We start from the raw sequence: 19,225 nt of genomic DNA on the forward strand, positions 1-19,225 counted from the left end.
AAGTAAATGCACATTTAAAATAATAGGCCATTTTGTGCAAAATTTGCTCTCTCCGCATTTGAAGCCTCCGCATTTGAACACCTAAAACCATAGATTATTTATTTTTTTGTTGCTGATAAATATTTTAGTAGAATATGGAGCAAGTCTGCATCAAGCGCGTTTATTTTTCGAAAAATATATTCCAAGTCATTAAACAAAGATAAGTAAAAGAGTGGAAGTACTGATGTTAACAGTTTATTGGAATTCCAAAAAGTTTTAATGGTTTTAAGAGTTTGTTTTAAAGCCTCGAGTCTTAAACTTTCAATCACCAAACACTTCTTTAGTAACAATTCAAAAGCTTAACACTGCTTTCATGAAAATACTTCAGTGAACTTATTAAATATTCTTGAAGAGTATTTATCGCCTGTGTAATCTTTTATTTTGAATTTTTTGTTCATGTTTTTATTAACTTGGTTTTATTTTTCATCCACCTAAAATATTCAAACATTAAATATTAGGAAAACGTGTCTATATTGGAAACATTGTTATGCGTAAAAGTAATTTTATATTTTATCAGTATCTGTATTTCAAAAATTATATGTTGGTGATTAATAACGATTGGCTGAATATCTTTTTTATTCAACACATGTTAAATGATACAGGATGTCTAATGTGTCGTCATTAAAATACTGTATTATAATTTCACAAATCAATATTTCACAAACATTCAATACAGTATTATTATTCGACCTATCTAAACAACATTTAAAGGTGCTACTTTCTAAAATGATGCATGATAAAATACCGAATAAATAAGTAAAATTACTCTTGTCCTTTTAATAGAACTCAAAGAACGTGTTCAAATAATTGATAGTTGCCAAGTAAATAGATGCATTTGTTTTAATACATACACCTATAATGTATTTGAAATGTATAAAAGAAATCTACCTCTTGTTAAAATGTTTGCCTTGCAGAACCCGGTTCTGATTTGAGAAATTGATTACCTTCATTTTGGAAAGATGTCTAGGAAAAATAAAAATATACCACGAGTAATATAGCCAGGAACCAAAACCTCATCCCATATCTCTTAAAATCCTGACAAAGCTCCGGAGGGAATAAAGGATATATTACGTGGAACAAATTGACTCCATTGTGTGGCCTTCATCAGTTGTGATATTGGTCTGACTAATCCAGATATTATATTTTATATCTCGTATTATGTTGGATGAATTTTTTTCTATCCAAAATATCTTCAACCTCATCAAAGATATTAAAAGTGATAAATTGTACAAGTACATGTACATTGATGTGAACAGAATTAGCTGCGGTAATACTATAAACACTACTGTGATAATTTATTTCCTCAATCAAAAAGCTCAGTTCTAGTTTTTTAAATAAGGTGTCTTGACAGTAACGATGGGTGAACCCTTGTAAACTAAGTCATTTATTTGTATTAGTTTCCTTTAACCATCTTCTTAAGGATTTATTGGTTTGCAAGTGACTATGAAGAAATATATGGTAAACTAGAAGTGCGTTCTTTCTGACCAAGATTAGAATCTTATTAAGGATCAATGGCTTTTACCAATGAATTAGTGCTATGATCTAGTTGTTCTAAACCATTTTAAGTTGTACTTGTAGGCTACATCCAAAAATCGAAAATTTGTATAGGTTTTTCTTACGTAAGGATACTTATCGTCCCTATAGAACTCCTTCCCTTACATCTATAGGCTAATCCAATTCCTTCAGGATAACTGATTGTCAAAGGAACCGTAAACAAAAATGTTCAATTTACTTTTAATAAGTTCAAGTTTTTTATTTGCATAGATGAATCAGCACGTTTTCTGAATACATGAAGACACTTTTGATTTTTTTAAATAAAAAAATGAACAAACAAACTTTGATCACCAAAATTGATCAATCACATTATTGAATGTAAAACAATTAGATTCTGTATTTCTATGTTATATCAAACTTATCAATAATCCTTTTGTATATTCAATATCCTTAGTAATAATTAGATTTTATTTTATCTTTGGAAGTAGAAACATAAATGGTAAGGAACTCATCCACGGTATTCATGAGTCACATAGTTATCCGATTTATCCAGCATTAGTTTACACCTCTTCACAACTTGTCTGAGTATTTTGCAGTTAAATGGATCTATCTCGCAGTAAGACTTTCCCCCGCAATACATATAGTTCAGTTTCATTTTGTCCATTTTGGATAGAAGGCCGGCTTTGTTACCGATGTCTTCCTGAAAGTTAACAAGAGTTCAATTTAGTTTACGTTACAACAGTATATACTTACTATGTATTGGCACCTTTAATTCTAAGAGGGACGGTTAAGTACCCTCTGAGTAAAAATGGACATCAAACTAACCCTGTCATTTAGGTTATTATCATTCTATTAAAAGGTCCTCATAAGCTATACACTCTTTATAGAATGTTGCTTCACAAACATACGGGGATGAAAAATGTATTAAATTTACTCACCCCTAATTGTATAGGAACCATATTTTTGCTTGGTGGGTAGTGCATGATGCTCTTCACATCGTACGGAAATGACGTGGATGTGTCCAGTGTGACTGCGTAGTCATACGGACTTTCTACTGAAAAAATAAAGTAAAATTACTACCAAACAGTATCCTGTTGAAATCCAATAGTTTCCTTACGTACGTTAGTTTATCCTAAAAGCTTAACATTATTTTCCACGGAAAAGAGCAAAGAGAATTAGCTGAAAATTTGTACGTTTTCCTCAATTGTATTTAATGTTTAACCAAGTTTAAAAATTAATTAGCGAGTCCAGAAGAAGGCTGACAGTATAGTGGTCATGGTGGATAGAAAAACATCTTTCAGGCAATACTTAACTACAATTATGAGGTCTCCCTTGATCATCGTCCCAAAACCTTCATTCTCGTAAAAACTTAAATATTATCTACTTATTGTTAATCACTGCATAACAGCTCACTCATCAAACGAATTGTCAGTGAACAGCATTCTCTCAGAGAAACATAGTTTACAAAGTAATAAGTTTTACAATTTACTTCATCCTTTTCTTTATCTAATGCAAAATTTTAGGGGCTTCAAGAGAAAGCTTTAAAAAACGTTCTCATGGACCATGCAATTTTGAAAGTATAACCACGACGACATTTTTTTGTATAATCTTATTTTATTTAATAACTTATCATGCAGAGGCTGTGTCGTGACTTAAGCGAATTGTATTTGGTAATTTGGTAGAGCTAATAAGTTATTAAGTTACATTTAAGGCATGCTGTAACTTGCCAGGTCCACACGCGCTTCTGTTATTTGTCCGACTTACATATAGCCTTTTTGTAGACCCAGACGAAGCAGTCCCTGTCCAATCTCTGTTGCTCGTGTATGAAGCCCAGGGTGTGTAACATCTCGTGGCGGATGGCTCCTCTGTAGCCATGCATCGCGCCGAAGCATCTATCTCCCAGGTCGAGGGTCTGTCTACCTCCTATTCGACCGACAGTTGTGCTGCAACTACGGAAGGAGGAGTGAGAGCTTAGACCATGGAATTATAGTTCATCAAAACAAAAGTGATTCCCTTCCGTCCACAATTGAACTTTCCATCTCCACAGTTATTTGCCTAGTAAAATATTATTTTGACGAGTCCGGATGTCATCATAATGAATATATATCTCAATACCTGAGACATTTGTCCGTTGTTGATTCAAGACAGCTGAACTTGCAGCTTAAAGTTGGTTTCGAATCATCGAACATGATCCATGGCATTATCACATCGGAAAAGGGTTAGATAATGAGATCTAAACCCAGACGTCCATAGCGAATGTTGTAGCGGATGTAGTTTGAGCATAAACTACAGTAGTTGACGACGTTAAGGTGGTCAAGGTAAGGGTTGTTTTTATATGAAACACTTAACACACTTCCTTCGTAGCTAAAACCAGTCAATAGTATGAACCTTTACTGAAGTAAAAGTTGAACAATGATTTAACATACATAAATTTATAGATGTGATCCTCAGTTTTCTTTGTAATACGAGAAAATTACTTTATACATCTATAACTTATGACAGATTTTTAGGTATTACTAATGTTACTACACAATTTTTAAACAGTCGTTGTTTTGAAGGAAATCGCATAAATTAGGTATTACAAAAAACATCGGTTTTACAGTTTCTCAATTATTGAATTTGTCATCAAAATTTTCTGTGTTGTAAGACCATTTCCTTCGAAATCGCTCCTTTACGTTGAGGGGTTGAGGAACGAGTTTATGAGGGTTAAATAATTAATCAGACATTGATCAAAGCCTCAGTCGCAAAAAATATTCTTGCTTGTGCCTACACCAGTGGCACTTTCATCGATAGACACCAAAATAATATAAGTAAAGCAGCTCCAAAACCTATCGATGTGTCGCGCTTGGGGTCAAGTACTAGCGTATACTAGCTCACTCCACCCTTAACTAACAAAGTAGCTTACGCAAATTGTCTATTCGTAGATATGTTGACATACCCTTGTGCCAGTAGCTTAAATGTGATGTATTATTTTGTAAGTGCATACCTAGTTACAAAATAAAAATATTTCAACTTACGATTCTGGAACTTGGCTGCGCACTATTTCAACGTAGTCATATATAATATAAATCATCAATGAATATAAATCAAATTCATGATTAGTAATTGTTTTTATTAATAACCTCGGAATTTAAAAAATCCTTTGGTATAGAAGTACTTTGGAATAAAAATTGTACTAAATCAAATATTAACGTCAATGTATCTAAGCCCACATTGCATTACCTGCCACCGATATAATGATTATATACACCTAATATAACACGCACTTAGTGAATGTAAATATAATGGTATATTTTTATATCAAGAATAAAATAAATGGTGATATTAAACAAGATAACTAATGTGGGTGGACCTTAACGCTTATGTGAACGAGTTTAAGAGGACATTTAACGGAGTGTAAAATAAAATTTTTAGTAGTGATTTTTTTTTTGCAAAATCAAATTACGCTTCTGGTTATATTTTATATCTTTCAAATTAATGTTGAAATACATCAACAACCACTCTACGTATTCATATTTTCATTGACGTAGGTAGAAGCAGATTACGAAATAGTTCAATATGTTGTATGTTTTGGAATTATCACTAGACAATAATGTGATTACGTTTCACCTCAATTAATTATGTTTACTCAAATTTTACCTAAGGCCGGGGCCACACGTGGCGGATCGTCCGCGCGGCTTATGATCGTACGATCATAAGCCGCGCGATGATGTCCCGGCCACACGGAGCGGATGAACCGCTTCCGGTTGAGGTTTCCCAGCCTACGCACTGAGATTATGGTTTGATTCACTTGTTCTCGTTGTAGTCATGGAATAAACACGTATGTTATATAGTTTGTGCATTAGAAGCGTGTGGTGAGCTAGAGCCTAAGGCAAACCGAAATCATTGGGTCCATCATTTCATTACCGATAAACCATTTGTGTTCCAAACCTTTTACGAGCACAAGCGAAACCATAGTTCGGAGTCTTTTATTGTTACTATCGCATGTAGATAGCATCGTTTGACGAGCTACTTCAATTGCTTTGACCGCATATAACTAAGAAAGATATCCTCATGAGAAATGTACAACATGAGAAATCCCACATTGTGTTTGACAAGTTCTATTGATTTGTCCGTATCAAACATTTTACACCTATAAACCGAAACGCACAAGCATAAACGAAAAAAAAACAACTACAAATGCTTAAAAATGAGCTCCAGCCGCGCGGATAATCCGTATCGTGTGGCCACTCTCATAAGACTACGTGTGTCATCCCCTCCAACGCGGCTTATGATCGCGCGGACAATCCGCGACATGGCGCGGACAATCCGCCCGGGCGGCTTAGGATCGCCCCGTGTGGCCACTCTCATTTGATTCAATGTGAGTAGTATTGTTATGGGTACCTTGCGCGATGTGCAATTGATGTGCACTGATGTGCCAGACCACCCACGGTGGCACCTCCCCCCCCCCCTCACCCTGCACCTCCCCCTGCACCTCCCCCTCCCACTGCACCTCCCCCTCCCCCTGCACATCCCCCTCCCACTGCACATCCCCCTCCCACTGCACATCCCCCTCCCCCCTGCACCTCCCCCGCCATGCACCTCCCCACGCCACTGCACCTCCCCTCCCCCTGCACATCCCCCTCCCCCTGCACATCCCCCTCACCCTGCACATCCCCTTAGTCATCCTGCACCTCCGGATGTGCAAGACCACCCACGGAGCGAAGTGCTGGTGGCTATCCCTTTGAAGCTTCGATACAATGGAAAGCAATTATCGGTGGCGCTCTCTTTGATGTTTCGATACACCGGCACATCCTGGGATGTGCTAGACCTCCAACGGAGAGAGGTGTAGTCGGCTATCCCTTTGATTTTTCAATACAACGGAAAGCAATTATCAGCGGCACTCCCCTTGATCCTAGGATACAAAGAAATCCACTTAACAGGTGATTGACAGATCCATTAGTAAGACCATTACATTTGACGAAGGTGAGCAAATCTTGACAAGCATCTAAAAAGCTTTGTTTAGTTCACTAACAAAGGATCCTTTCGAGAACGTTCCTTTGATTGTCGACGACAAAGGAACACCTGTTGTTTACCACTGGATCTTCGTGGAGTTTCCACCCTCCGTGCGTCGTGTCTCTGCCTATTGGCACAGACAAAGAAATCCACTTAACGAGTGATTGACGGATCCATTATTTGAGTTTCTAAAAGCTTTTAGTAAGACCATTACATTTGACGAAGGTGAGCAAATCTTGACAAGTATCTAAAAAGCTTTGTTTAGTTCACTAACAAAGGAAACCTTCTAGAACGTTCCGTCGATTGACACCGACAAAGGAACAAGTGTTGTTTACCACTGGATCTTCGTGGAAGATTCTACCCTCCGTGCGTCGTGTCTCTGCCTTTTGCCACAAGAGCTTCAGTTAGGGTTTGGAGTTCGCTGGGTGCAGTTGTTAGTTTCTTAGCTACCACGCTCAACGGAAATTAGTGAACAGTGTTGTGCAAGTGTTTGTTTGGATTAAATCGTAAGTACTAGAGTTAATATTAATACATAATAAGTGTATAATAGTATTACTACACATTTTAGGAGATTTAACAATTATAATAACTGTCTTTGGCATATTGTGTAATCATCGAGTCAAAGGCAGTGTTTATTTTTTTTAAGAGTCTATCTCATGAAAAAAAAATATTTTAATATTATTGTACTTTAAACAAATTGAAATCCATTAAAATCAGTTGTAATTATTATACATGTCTTTATCATATTGCATAAACGTCAAGTCAAAGTCAATGTTAATTTTCTGTGAGTCTATTTTGAATAATATTTTAATATTGCTATTTCATTTTATTTTAAAGATAAATTTATATTATTAAAAGAAGTACTCCTGTCTGTAATACGAGGCGTTATCATATTGCAAAATCATCGAATCACATTAAACATTACTATGTTTCTTTGAACAATATTTCTAACACATATACATTAAAAATAAGTTCAAATTTTTTCAATTCAATTCAATTCAATCAATTTCATTCATGCAATTCTTAAATTAATTACATAATCCCATGTGCCATGCAAAGCACGCGCGGGATGAAAAACACATTTCATTTTCTTGTTTCTGGCAGCAAACAGTTCATTTTTCCTTCTTTGTAACTTTAACAGAACAGTGAGTAGACATTTCCTATTGCAACGAAATCCATTAAAATCAGTTGTAATTATTATACATGTCATTATCATATTGCATAAACGTCAAGTCAAAGTCAATGTTAATTTTCTGTGAGTCTATTTTGAATAATATTTTAATATTGCTAGTTCATTTTATTTTAAAGATAAATTTATATTATTAAAAGAAGTACTCCTGTCTGTAATACGAGGCGTTATCATATTGCAAAATCATCGAATCACATTAAACATTAAAAATAAGTTCAAATTTTTTCAATTCAATTCAATTCAATCAATTTCATTCATGCAATTCTTAAATTAATTACATAATCCCATGTGCCATGCAAAGCACGCGCGGGATGAAAAACACATTTCATTTTCTTGTTTCTGGCAGCAAACAGTTCATTTTTCCTTCTTTGTAACTTTAACAGAACAGTGAGTAGACATTTCCTATTGCAACAGTTTTAATCATATAAATAACACTTATGTTATAAATATAAAAAAAAATTAGAATAATTTAATAAGAACACGGTTTTTAGAAAGACAATAAATTCTACATGCAAATATAAATATAGTTATTTATCTAAAACAAAGCTAAAAATAAGTTACAGATTATTTATGCTATATTATGAATGATAGGAAGCAACAAAGCTTTTGACTTTATAAAAATTTTAAAAATAGTTTGTTGTGTGGGTGCGCGTGCGTGTGGGTGCGCATGCGTGTGAGTGTCTCCCCCTCACCCCAGCACCTCCCCCTCACCCCTGCACCTCCCCCTCACCCCTACACCTCCCCCTCACCCCTGCACCTCCCCCTCCCCCTGCACCTCCTCCTCCCCCTGCACCTCCCCCTCCCACTGCACCTTCCCCTCCCTCTGCACATCCCCCTCCCCCGCCCCTGGTCATCCTACACCTCCGGAACTGAGTGGTTACTATATACTGCATACGGTATTATTATTTTTTTTTTTTTTTTTACTCAAATGCTATTCTATTTTTTGAATATGTGACATTGGTTCAGGACAGGTTTAGCTTAAATTTTAGACTACACTGGCATAATCAAAGATATTATTTATTTTTTTTATGAATAATTAATTATTATTTCTGTCGCGTGTCTTGCTGTAGATGAACGGAGACGTGCAATCACCACCGCCGTCGACGTACCTCGGTCCGAACGTGTGTCCCGTGTGCGATCGACCATTCTCGTGTCATGAACACGCCCTGCACCATTATCAGTCGGTCCACCTACAGACCGGTGGATACGAGTGTGAATGTTGTGACAGGACGTTTTCTTGTCATGATCATGTTCGAGAGCACTATGCGGTGACTCACGCGTCGCACTGTGGTCCGTTACCAACTCCGCCGCAGACTCACCATCAACGGTTTGAGTCGCCGGAGATTGATGATGACGTCATTGTCATTGACGACGATGACGACAATGCATCGGGGACGATCGAAGAGCTGCTCGACGTGCCTATGCTTACTGATAGTCAGCTAGAACCTGAAGGTTTGTATATTAATAAAATAAAAAAAAAATAAATAAAAAAATAAAATAAAGTTAATTGTATGCATTCATTCGTTTTAATGACCGAATTTTTTTTACATTGACAGGATAGAATTATTCTTTCACATCTGAACGAGGAGAAGATTATTTATAAATGGCTCATAATTAAATTTTAATTTATTTTAACAAAAAAAAAACTCATTGCAAATAGGTCAAAAGAATATATATTTATTTAAATATTCTTTCAAAATATACGACATTAACTATTCTGGGGATCGTTATTGTTTACTATAGAAGCAGAGACAGCCACATGTCGGTGCTGCATGGCGTCGTTCGGGAGCCGGCGTGAACTTCGGGATCATCTTCGGGTGACCCACCTCGTCAGCGTCCAGTCGACCCTGGACGAATGGGCCGGTCTCAGCGAGGACGAGGACGAGGACGAAGACACCAACGGGGCTCGTCAGATGCTCGTCGATAATGTTCGGGGAGGTAATAAGGATATGATTTATATATAAAAAAAATAAATAAATAAAAGATAAATTTAGTTAATAGACTAATGTTTCAATACAAGATTCTTTGTTATTCGGTTTATAACATGAATTTTATTTATAAACCAATTTATAAATATTCTTTTCTACTCAGTTTATTATCTACAAAAAGAAATATTTATTTAAAATTTCTTCCAAAATAAATAGATAAATTATTTAGTAATAAATGCATTCAATTCCTTTCAATTTAGTTTATATAAAAAAAAAATCTTTATGATTGGATTTATTTCAATAACGATTGTTCTTTACAATTAGCTGCTATAAATTAACAATCGATTGAAGAAACTGATCATTTGATTTCAGAGAGCCGTTCTGCTAGTATGCGAGAGGAGGCAGACATGATGGCTGGTCCATTGTCCAAAGGAGACAGTGTCAACGACGTCGACGACGACGACAATGTAGACCAAAACTCGTCACCCGACCATTCTATTATCGGTAATTATTATTTGTACTTAAAATATATATATCCTATTTGTGAAAAAAAAGTCTTAATTATCTTAAACATAAATAATCAAAATAAATTAAACTTGATTAACGTAAAGTAAAAAAAAATATATATAAAAATAAAATAAAATAAAAATAAATTAATAACATAATTGAATAATAAATTAAAATGTATTGATTGAATTGTAAATTAAAATGAAAGGATTGAATTATAAATCAAAACTAATTGACTGAATAATAAATAAAAATACTATTGATTCAATTGTAAATAAAAGTTTTATTGATTCAATTATAGATTCAAAAAGAGTTATTAAATAAATCAAATATTAATTAAATATTTTGTTTGTTTGTTTATCTAAGATTTGACGACCCCGTCTCCCACCGGCGCTTCATCGGTGCCATCGCCGTCGCCGTCGCCGCCGCCGCCGCCACATCAGCAGCAGCAACAGCCGCCGCCGCCACCACAGCCCCATCAACTCTGGCGTCCGTGGCAGCAGCAGCAGCAGCAGCAGCACCAGCAGCAGCAGCAGCAGCAGCAGCAACCGACACCCCCACAGCCATCACCACCGCCCCCAGCGACGCGATACGTTTGTCCGGACTGTGGTCGAGCCTTTGGCAGAAGATTTTGCCTCAGAAGACATATGGAGGCCAACTGTCCGGCAGCGATATCCCTCAAGAGATTTCGGTGCCCTGAGTGCGGCCGCCAGTTCAAAACAGAGTTCAGCATGAACAGACACTTGCGTTTTCACTGTAGGTCGAAGAGGGTGAAAATATGGGGCACCGAGGATTCTCCTCCACCACCCCCACCGCCACCACCGACACCGCCTCCACCAACTGCAGGACCGTCCAATCAACATGGAGGCGGTGGCAGCCAAGGTAGTAGTAGTTACAGCCCTAGTGGTAGTGGTAGTGGTAGTGGTAGTGACGAACCGTCAGAAATTCCGGGGAATATTGCACCTGAGAATTTTGAAGAAGTCGAGACGGCGTTTCGCGGACGATTAAAAACGTACAGATTACGTGACGAAGCGCCCTCTCGGCTTACTATCCCGGAGTTTCTGACTCAATTGTTTGAGGATATTGTAACGCTTATGCACCGCATATTGGAACACGTGACAGCCATCAAGACCAACCTGTGGCTAGATTGCGAATTCACGAACGTTCACGACCAAACGTGTCGACGCGCCTTTAAGACAAAGAATGTCGCCGTTCTCCGGTCCACCGACATAGATGAACTGTGTAGTAATTTGTTCCAAAAGTTGGTGGACGAAAAGGAGGCGTGCGAAATGAAGGGCTCGGGCTGGACCTTCGCGAGGATCGTAGACATGGAGATCCGCGTCAATGTTTACCGACCTCTCGGAGGTAGCTCGTACGTCCCGTTGCCCCAAAGCGTCGCTGCTAAAAAGGCCGTGATCAACGTGCTGAATGATCGGGATCAAAAATGCTTCATGTACGCCATTTTGTCCAAATTTATTCATAATCCCTATCGTCACCAGCTAAACGCCACGGACTTTTCACCCGAGTTCCGTGCGGGAATTGATTTAGATTTTTCCCAATTAACTTTTCCTGTACGGCTGGAGCAAATCCCGACATTTGAGAAGAGAAACGTTGGAGTAAGCGTAAACGTGTACGGATTGGATCGGGTCCGGACTACACGGAGAGACGGTCAATTAACATCAAAGTACGAATACATCGTATATCCACTCCGTGTAGTAGACCGAGAACTCGATGACCATTTCGACCTCTTGTACCTGTCAGATCATGAAACTACACATTATGCACTCATCAAAAACTTCGAGAGATTGGTCAGGAGCCAGATCACTCGACACCATGGTAGATTGTTCATTTGCAAGCACTGTTTCGCTCATTTTGACAACACACCGACAGTTGACGGTAAACGGGGTGAGCAGCGACTTGCAGAACACAAGAAATATTGTTTAGACCATGCTCCGTTGCGCACCGATCTGGCTCCTAAGAAACACATTAAGTTTGATAGGTACGAGCGTACACAGCGACAAAGATTTACTATTTATGCCGACTTTGAGTGTGCGCTCGTACCATACGATCAAGAAGACGACCAACCTCTCACAGATCCACCGACAGTCCCCCCTCCGGATGAAGATCCAGCAACACAGCGAGGGGGAAAACCACATAAAAACAATAGACCGGATTCTGATCATGTCAGGACAAGGAAGGTTCACAGACCGTACGCGTACGCTTACTACGTTCGTGATAGCCACAGGTTAGGAGCCAATCAAGTAGACCGCGGTAACACGTTTTCGGAACTTCGTCTCTATAGGGGTGAGAACGCTGCGCATCATTTTATGGAATCCATCAAGAAAGACGTCCGGCGTATAGGAGATGTTTTGTACAAAACACGCCGGACCGAACCACAATTAGATGCGCAGCAAGAAGCGGAGTTTCGTGCCGCCACCAGATGTCACATCTGTAAGAAACCATTCGTCGACGGTGACGGTGACGGCCGAAACGATCCAGCAGTTCGTGATCACCAACACTCACCCCCCTACACGTTTCGAGGTGCAGCACATCGGTCTTGCAATTTAAAATTCAAGGAGCAAGACACGATACATTGCTACTTCCACAATTTGAGCAATTATGATGCTCATTTTGTGGTAAGAGAGCTGGCCATAGACGGGGGTGACGTAAACGTACTCGCCAACACAGAAGAAAAATACATCTCCTTCAGTAAACGATTCGTACATGACGGTGCGAATCGTCACAACCGACTCACACTTAGATTTGTAGATTCTTATAGATTTTTGTCCCGAGCCTTGTCAAATTTAGTTTCCCTTATGCCAATAGAACATCTTAAAATCACAAAATCCTTTTTTCCTGCCGATGCTGACTTTGCATTAGTACATCGCAAAGGAGTTTTTCCATACGAGTACGTAACGTCACTCTCGGTATTGGACGAAAACGTGTTACCGCCACCAGAATCCTTCAGAGACAGCCTACGCAAGGAGGACGTAAAAGAAGAAGATTATGCTCACGCCCGACGCGTATGGTCACACTTCAATTGCACAACCCTCGGAGACTATGCCGACTTGTATTTGAAAACAGACGTGTTGCTGTTGGCGGACGTCTTCGAGGGCTTTCGGGACCAGTGTCTGGAACATTACGACCTCGATCCAGCCCACTGGTTGACCTTACCGTCGTACGCTTGGGACGTGATGCTCTTCAAAACTGACGTGACCCTGGATACCCTACAGGACGTAGATATGTACCTGTTCTTCGAGAAAGGGATCCGGGGTGGCTTGACCCAGTGCGCAACCCGACACGCTGTCGCCAATAATAAATACACCAACGCTACCACCGTCAACAATCCTTCAACATCAGCAGGTGGTAGCAGGAGTAGCAACAATAAGAGGCGAATTGAAAATGGCGTCAGCCGAGACGGTCGGTTCGCACCTTCGACTAGTGTTAGCGCCGTAGATAACAACAACCACATATATGGAGATTATATTATGTACTACGACGCAAACAACCTATACGGATGGGCCATGTCGCAGTCGCTCCCGTACAAAGATTTCGAGTGGCTGTCGCGTCAGGAAATAGACGAATTGGTCATCGAGGACATACCGGCAGACGGAGATGTAGGCTACGTCTTGGAGGTGGATTTGGAGTATCCACGAGATCCTCGACTCCATGACAAACACCGAGACCTGCCGTTCTGTCCGGAACTGCGGAAAGCGCCTCGAGACCAATTGCCATATGCGGACGACGTCCTCCGCACATACAGCGTAGGCAAATCTGCTAAACTAATGGTCACCCTGTTTGATAAAGACGCATACGTAATCCATTATCGAGCACTTCAGCAGGCGATGGACAACGGATTGCGTGTGCGTCGGATACATCGTGTTCTGCGCTTCAAGCAGCGAAAGTGGCTACAACCGTACGTGGCGATGAATACCAGACTCAGGCAGCAGGCCAAGAACAAGTTCGAGGTGGAACTATTTAAGCTTATGGTCAACGCTGTCTATGGTATGAGCCTCCAGAATGTAAGAAAACATATTAACATAAAATTGGCTACAAACCCGAAAACGTACACCAAGTATGTGGCCAAGTCTAATTTCAGTGACCGGACGTGGTACAACAAAGACTTGGCCCTACTACACATGAAGAAAGTCCGCGTCATCTTGGACAAGCCGGTGTACGCGGGTATGTGCATTCTGGACCACAGTAAGACGTGGATGTACGGATTCCACTACCGTCTGCAAGAGCGGTATGGAATAGATCGGCTCAGACTTCTCTACATAGACACAGACGGGCTGATCTATTTAATCCGTACCGTAGACGTCTACGAGGACATGGTGAATCACCTGGACGACTTCGACACCAGCAACTATCCCCGGGACCATATCTGCTACGATCCAACCAACGCCCGGGTCCTGGGGAAATTCAAGGACGAAGCCAATGGGGTGATCATTAGTGAATTCATCGGCCTGATGGCGAAACTGTACTGCTTCATGTTCCTGCGGAGCGATAGCAGCGAAGACGGTGTCGGCGACGGTTTACCACCTGTGAAACGGGCCAAGGGGGTGAATCGCGCCGTAGTGGCCAAAGGCCTGACTGTAGACGATTACAGACGATGTCTACAGGAACAGCGGGTCTTGTACACGGATAACGATCGGTTTCAGTCCCGACACCACATAATATACTCCGTTGTGGTGTCGAAACGATCGATGGCGCCGTACGACGACAAACGTTATATCGAAGAGGACGGCGTCAATACGTTACCGTGGGGTCACTATAAAATTCCAGCGCACCGGGCAATGCTTTTGGCTCCAGAAGACAGCAACGGGAACTCCAGTAGATGCCACAGTCGTCGCAACATTGCATCGTCACCGTCAGCGACAATGGATGCGAGCGATAACGACGTTGACATCGAAGAAGTAGATTGAAGCAGTACAACAATAACATCTACATAGTGCGCGTGTTTGCGGTGCATAAGCCTCGGATCGTCGTCGTGGTGGTGATGGCAAAGACAATTGACGGACAACAACTAGTTAATTATATTAGGAACCAAATATACGAGGAATTAAATTTTATTAGGTAATAAATTCTAATTTATTTAGGAATCAATTAGTATTGAATTAGTAACAATTTTTAGTTACTAATTTCATTCAGATTTTATATTGAATAAAGTAATAAATTATTTTAACTGTGATATTAGATAAAAAAAAATTGTTTTATTTTAATATTTACCGGTATTTATATAATGTTATTATAATAATAAAATATATAGTGAATTGTCACTAACTTGTTTTGATTTATATAGAGTCATAATGGTAAATAAAGCAAAACCAAATATTTTTCAATATAAACATGTGTTTTTATTTTTCCCAAATTTACTAATTCTAATGTACCTACATTAGATAATTATAAATATATATTTTTTTTTGCAAAAATTCAATTCGATATTTATACAATTCAAATAGAAAAAAAAAAACTCAGGTAAGTGTATGGTATGGTCAGTGGTGATAAAGCATATGGAAGAGTCTTCGGACCAGGAAGTCGTTGTTGGCTGCATCGGTGGGTGTGATGACAGAAGAGGTGTCACCGTTGAACAGCTGTACAAAATCGTTCATTGTCTTGTCGTGCATTATGCGACAGTACAGGTAAGTTAGACAGTAGTGTCCACACACGGAAGTGTCGTGGCGTTGGAGTTGGTACTTGTTCGAGACGTAACGACGAGAATTTCGTCTGAGAAACTGTTGGTATTCGGCCAAAAACGGTTGACGGCCGGAACTGTCGAAATATTCTATATGCGTAGCTTCACTGTCCATGTAGAAGGCTACCCAATGTTCCCCGCTTTCCGTGTGCGGCATTGTGTTGACTACTATGGCCGTCGAAGGTTCGATACGTGTTGGCAGGCGGTCTGACGCGTACACTCCTGTGTTCGCTATTTTCTCGCGTGGTAGTTGAGACAAATATTTCGTGATGTCGGTAGTATTCATTATCATTTAATTATTATAATTCTTCGTAGTCGTAGCCGTCTCCTTCTTCGTATTTGTTGTCCTCGTTCTCTTCTTCTTCTTCTTCGGAAATGGTATCGAGACCGCTGATACCACTGCTGTTGATCGATGTAGTCGTCACTGTCATCGATGCTTGGGTTATCAGTGACGGTGATGATGCAGCCGCAGCTGTTGATATACCGTTGTCAACTTCGTCATTGTAGCAAGTCCTCAACTGTTGTCTACTACAAAGGTAGCACGACGACAAACCGCAGTGTGCGTTCTCTTTTGTGGCAGCGGAAGTAAGCAGTAACCAACCGCGTAAGAGAGTGCAGTTAGACAGTGAACAACGGTGTTTTACGCTCTTGTGTTGACCGCATCGCAACACGTTGGCAGACAGTAGATTACCGACCGAAGCCAGTGATCCACAACCCATATCGCTCAAGTCCACCACAACCGTAGTCGAGGTGGTAGCAGCAGCAGCAGCAGCTATCTCGTTGGTCCATCTGTCGTACTTGTTATTCTGTGCGAAGATCTGCCCGATAGTCATACCGTCCGACGCGGTGACGATTAAATTCTTGACTACATATTCTTTCTTTTCCACTCCTTTCACATAGACGACGCTGCGACGTGAGAGACATGTGCGCAGTTTATCAATCAACACGTAGTAGGGCACGTCACCACGATTCCAGTCGAGTCCGTGACAGTGTTTGGTCAACCAGTAGGACTCTCTGAGTTTATCTGCGGACAGTGAATCACGATCGAACGGCGCACGTGCTACGTGATGTAGTAACAAAGTACCGGTTGACACGTCGACCACACTGGCCTCTTTCACTATGAATTCGTTGTTGTTGTCCTTGAAACATTGTAAGTCCAAAACAACTGCTGTAGATTCCTGTTTATAATTATGTGTTGGTGTTTGTGTCTGCTGGCGCGACGGAGCGTGACGGTAACAACGATCCATCACGGTCGAATGTCGATGTTAGACTGAGCTGAGTGGCGGTGACGTAGGCATGAGCTGCGGATGCTCATGTATTTTTGTTTTATTTGTTGTTGTTTTTATCCACTAAAATCCACGGACACGTTGCGGTGTCGATCCACTTCGATGACGTTGTCTAATTCGGCGTACACTATACAGTTGACGGACGCGGCCAACGCTTCTTTGAATTGCAGTTCGATGCGTAAATTACCGTTACGCACCAGGTTCCAGTGACTTGATTCACCGGCCGACATGTCCGGCGTCAAGTCGAACGCCATCAAGCAGTAGCCATTCGGATACTCCGTTCTGTCGATCTCGTTGCCCTTGTCGGCGAACTGTATTCCGGTGCCGGTGAACAACGTATGATATGCGAGAGCGTACAGTTTTGAGTCGCCCGTGAAGGCCGGTGTCAACGCCTTACAGGGCACTTGTTCACCGTCGATGTAAAGAGCGAAATAGTTCAAATTGAAATGTTGAAAATTGAACGGGTTCTTCTTGAAATCGCCGTTGAACGCCACGTTGTCCACCAGTCCTACGATGATACGTTTCGGCAACTGTCCCAGGAACACGCTGTCCAACGTCTTGCCCAGGATACCACTCGGCAGCGTGATGGATTTCACGTCCACGCGTGTAATCGGATACTTGGCCGTGCCACTCTCCAGCGTCTTGCTGTGCGCCACCAACACGCCGGGATTGATCTTACAACGACGGACGAACAGATTCGCCTCTCGAATGTGCACCTTGCAATCCGTCGCAGTTTTTGACATGACGGCAAACGAGTTTCTCGATCTGACGAGACGCAATCGCATTTCGACACCGTTCAACATGAACTTGTCTTGATTGCACAAGTCCAGATGTAAATTGCCCACCATGTCGACGTATGTGCTCTTCTTGACGAATCCTCGTCGCTTGACCAGTCCGTCGTTGGCAATGTCGCAATCGTCCATTTTGTCGGCTTTGTCTTCGTAGAACAGCGTAGTCGTGAGATGTGACTTTTTCGCACTACCACCGTAGTTCAGTAGGTTTTCCAAATAGGCACGATACGCGTACGTATTGTTTTGCGGTGACACCAGTTTGTGATTGACGAACAGATCCACTTGACTGAACAGTGAGTGCAGCCAATTGTTTACCGGACCAATTTCTTCCACTAACGCCTCTTCCACTTTTGTGCCGTCGCCTTTCACTATTGTCGCCTCGACGTGTAACAGTGTTTGCGTCAAGTCCGTGTATTCTTCTCCGTTAGCCGGTATGACGAACTCTATAGGCGAATCGTCTGTCAAAGACGAGATAGGCTTGTACTGAATCCACTTACCGTTCTCTATACTAGTCTGAGTGGGTGGTAACGAGAATAAATCCAATTCGGTTTTCACACATTCGCACGATTTCTGATGGATGAACGACATGTTGTTGTTGTAGAAAAATTTTATCACGTCTAATTGAATATATCTATTGCCGGTAATCCTCCTCCTCGTGCTCTCGTTCTTTTCGTAGATCGAATCTTTTTAGACCTGCTCCTGCGCGTCGTCCTCCTCTTACTGCCTGTTGTAGAACGTCGAGTTTTCGTTCTTTTAATCCTTTTGGTCGTAGTTCTGCGCCGTTTATTCGTTTTCTTATGCTGTCTCTTGGTGGCGGTAGAATATTTTCTCATGCTCCTCTTCCTCCTCCGTTTAGTGGCGGTAGCAGTGGACGTCCGTACTCTTAGAAGTGTCGCCAACGACTGTGGCGTGACGCGACGTATTCGTCTTTTCTTATACACCGCGCCACCGCCACTCAATACACGTTCTACTTTGTCATCAGCTCTGCGTTTCAGCGAGCCGGTAAATTCTTTGAGACGAGCAGCAGCCGCGTACTTGGGATGTTGCGTACCACCGGCGGACACCAAGTCACCCAAGAATCCGACTCCCGAACGTAACGCCTCCTTGCCGACAGTGGTCGCGCCGGACTTCAGTAACGGTGCAACAGAACGTACGAGTCCGGCGAGAAAACTGCCGATACCGTGTCCACGCTGGAATGCCGCACCTCTGTACACGGACGACACGCCATGTCCCGACTGTTGCAACTGTCGCCGGTAGTATGCCAAATACGGATCGTTCGTATTCATCGTTGCTCCTGCTGC

At 41.1% G+C, this 19,225-nt stretch overlaps 2 protein-coding genes across 2 annotated transcripts; both read right to left on the reverse strand.

Annotated features, from left to right (window-relative positions):
- Window positions 1-2,037: 2,037 nt before the first annotated feature.
- LOC128985407 (zinc metalloproteinase nas-13-like) lies at window positions 2,038-4,582 on the reverse strand. Its single transcript, XM_054404868.1, has 4 exons — window positions 4,551-4,582; window positions 3,298-3,482; window positions 2,472-2,587; window positions 2,038-2,233 (listed from the first exon to the last, which is right to left on the reverse strand). Exons 2-4 carry the CDS (start codon window positions 3,410-3,412, stop codon window positions 2,042-2,044), a joined length of 423 nt encoding a protein of 140 aa, XP_054260843.1. The 5' UTR covers window positions 3,413-3,482; window positions 4,551-4,582; the 3' UTR covers window positions 2,038-2,041.
- A 12,607-nt stretch (window positions 4,583-17,189) lies between these two features.
- On the reverse strand, window positions 17,190-18,512 carry LOC128985012 (uncharacterized protein F54H12.2-like). Its single transcript, XM_054404385.1, has one exon. It carries the CDS (start codon window positions 18,510-18,512, stop codon window positions 17,190-17,192), a length of 1,323 nt encoding a protein of 440 aa, XP_054260360.1.
- Window positions 18,513-19,225: the final 713 nt, after the last annotated feature.

The sequence above is a fragment of the Macrosteles quadrilineatus genome, unplaced genomic scaffold (genome assembly GCF_028750875.1).
Source record: "Macrosteles quadrilineatus isolate MER2022 unplaced genomic scaffold, UCM_ALF_1.0 Scaffold_2__2_contigs__length_208266976, whole genome shotgun sequence".
Taxonomy (NCBI): domain Eukaryota; kingdom Metazoa; phylum Arthropoda; class Insecta; order Hemiptera; family Cicadellidae; genus Macrosteles; species Macrosteles quadrilineatus.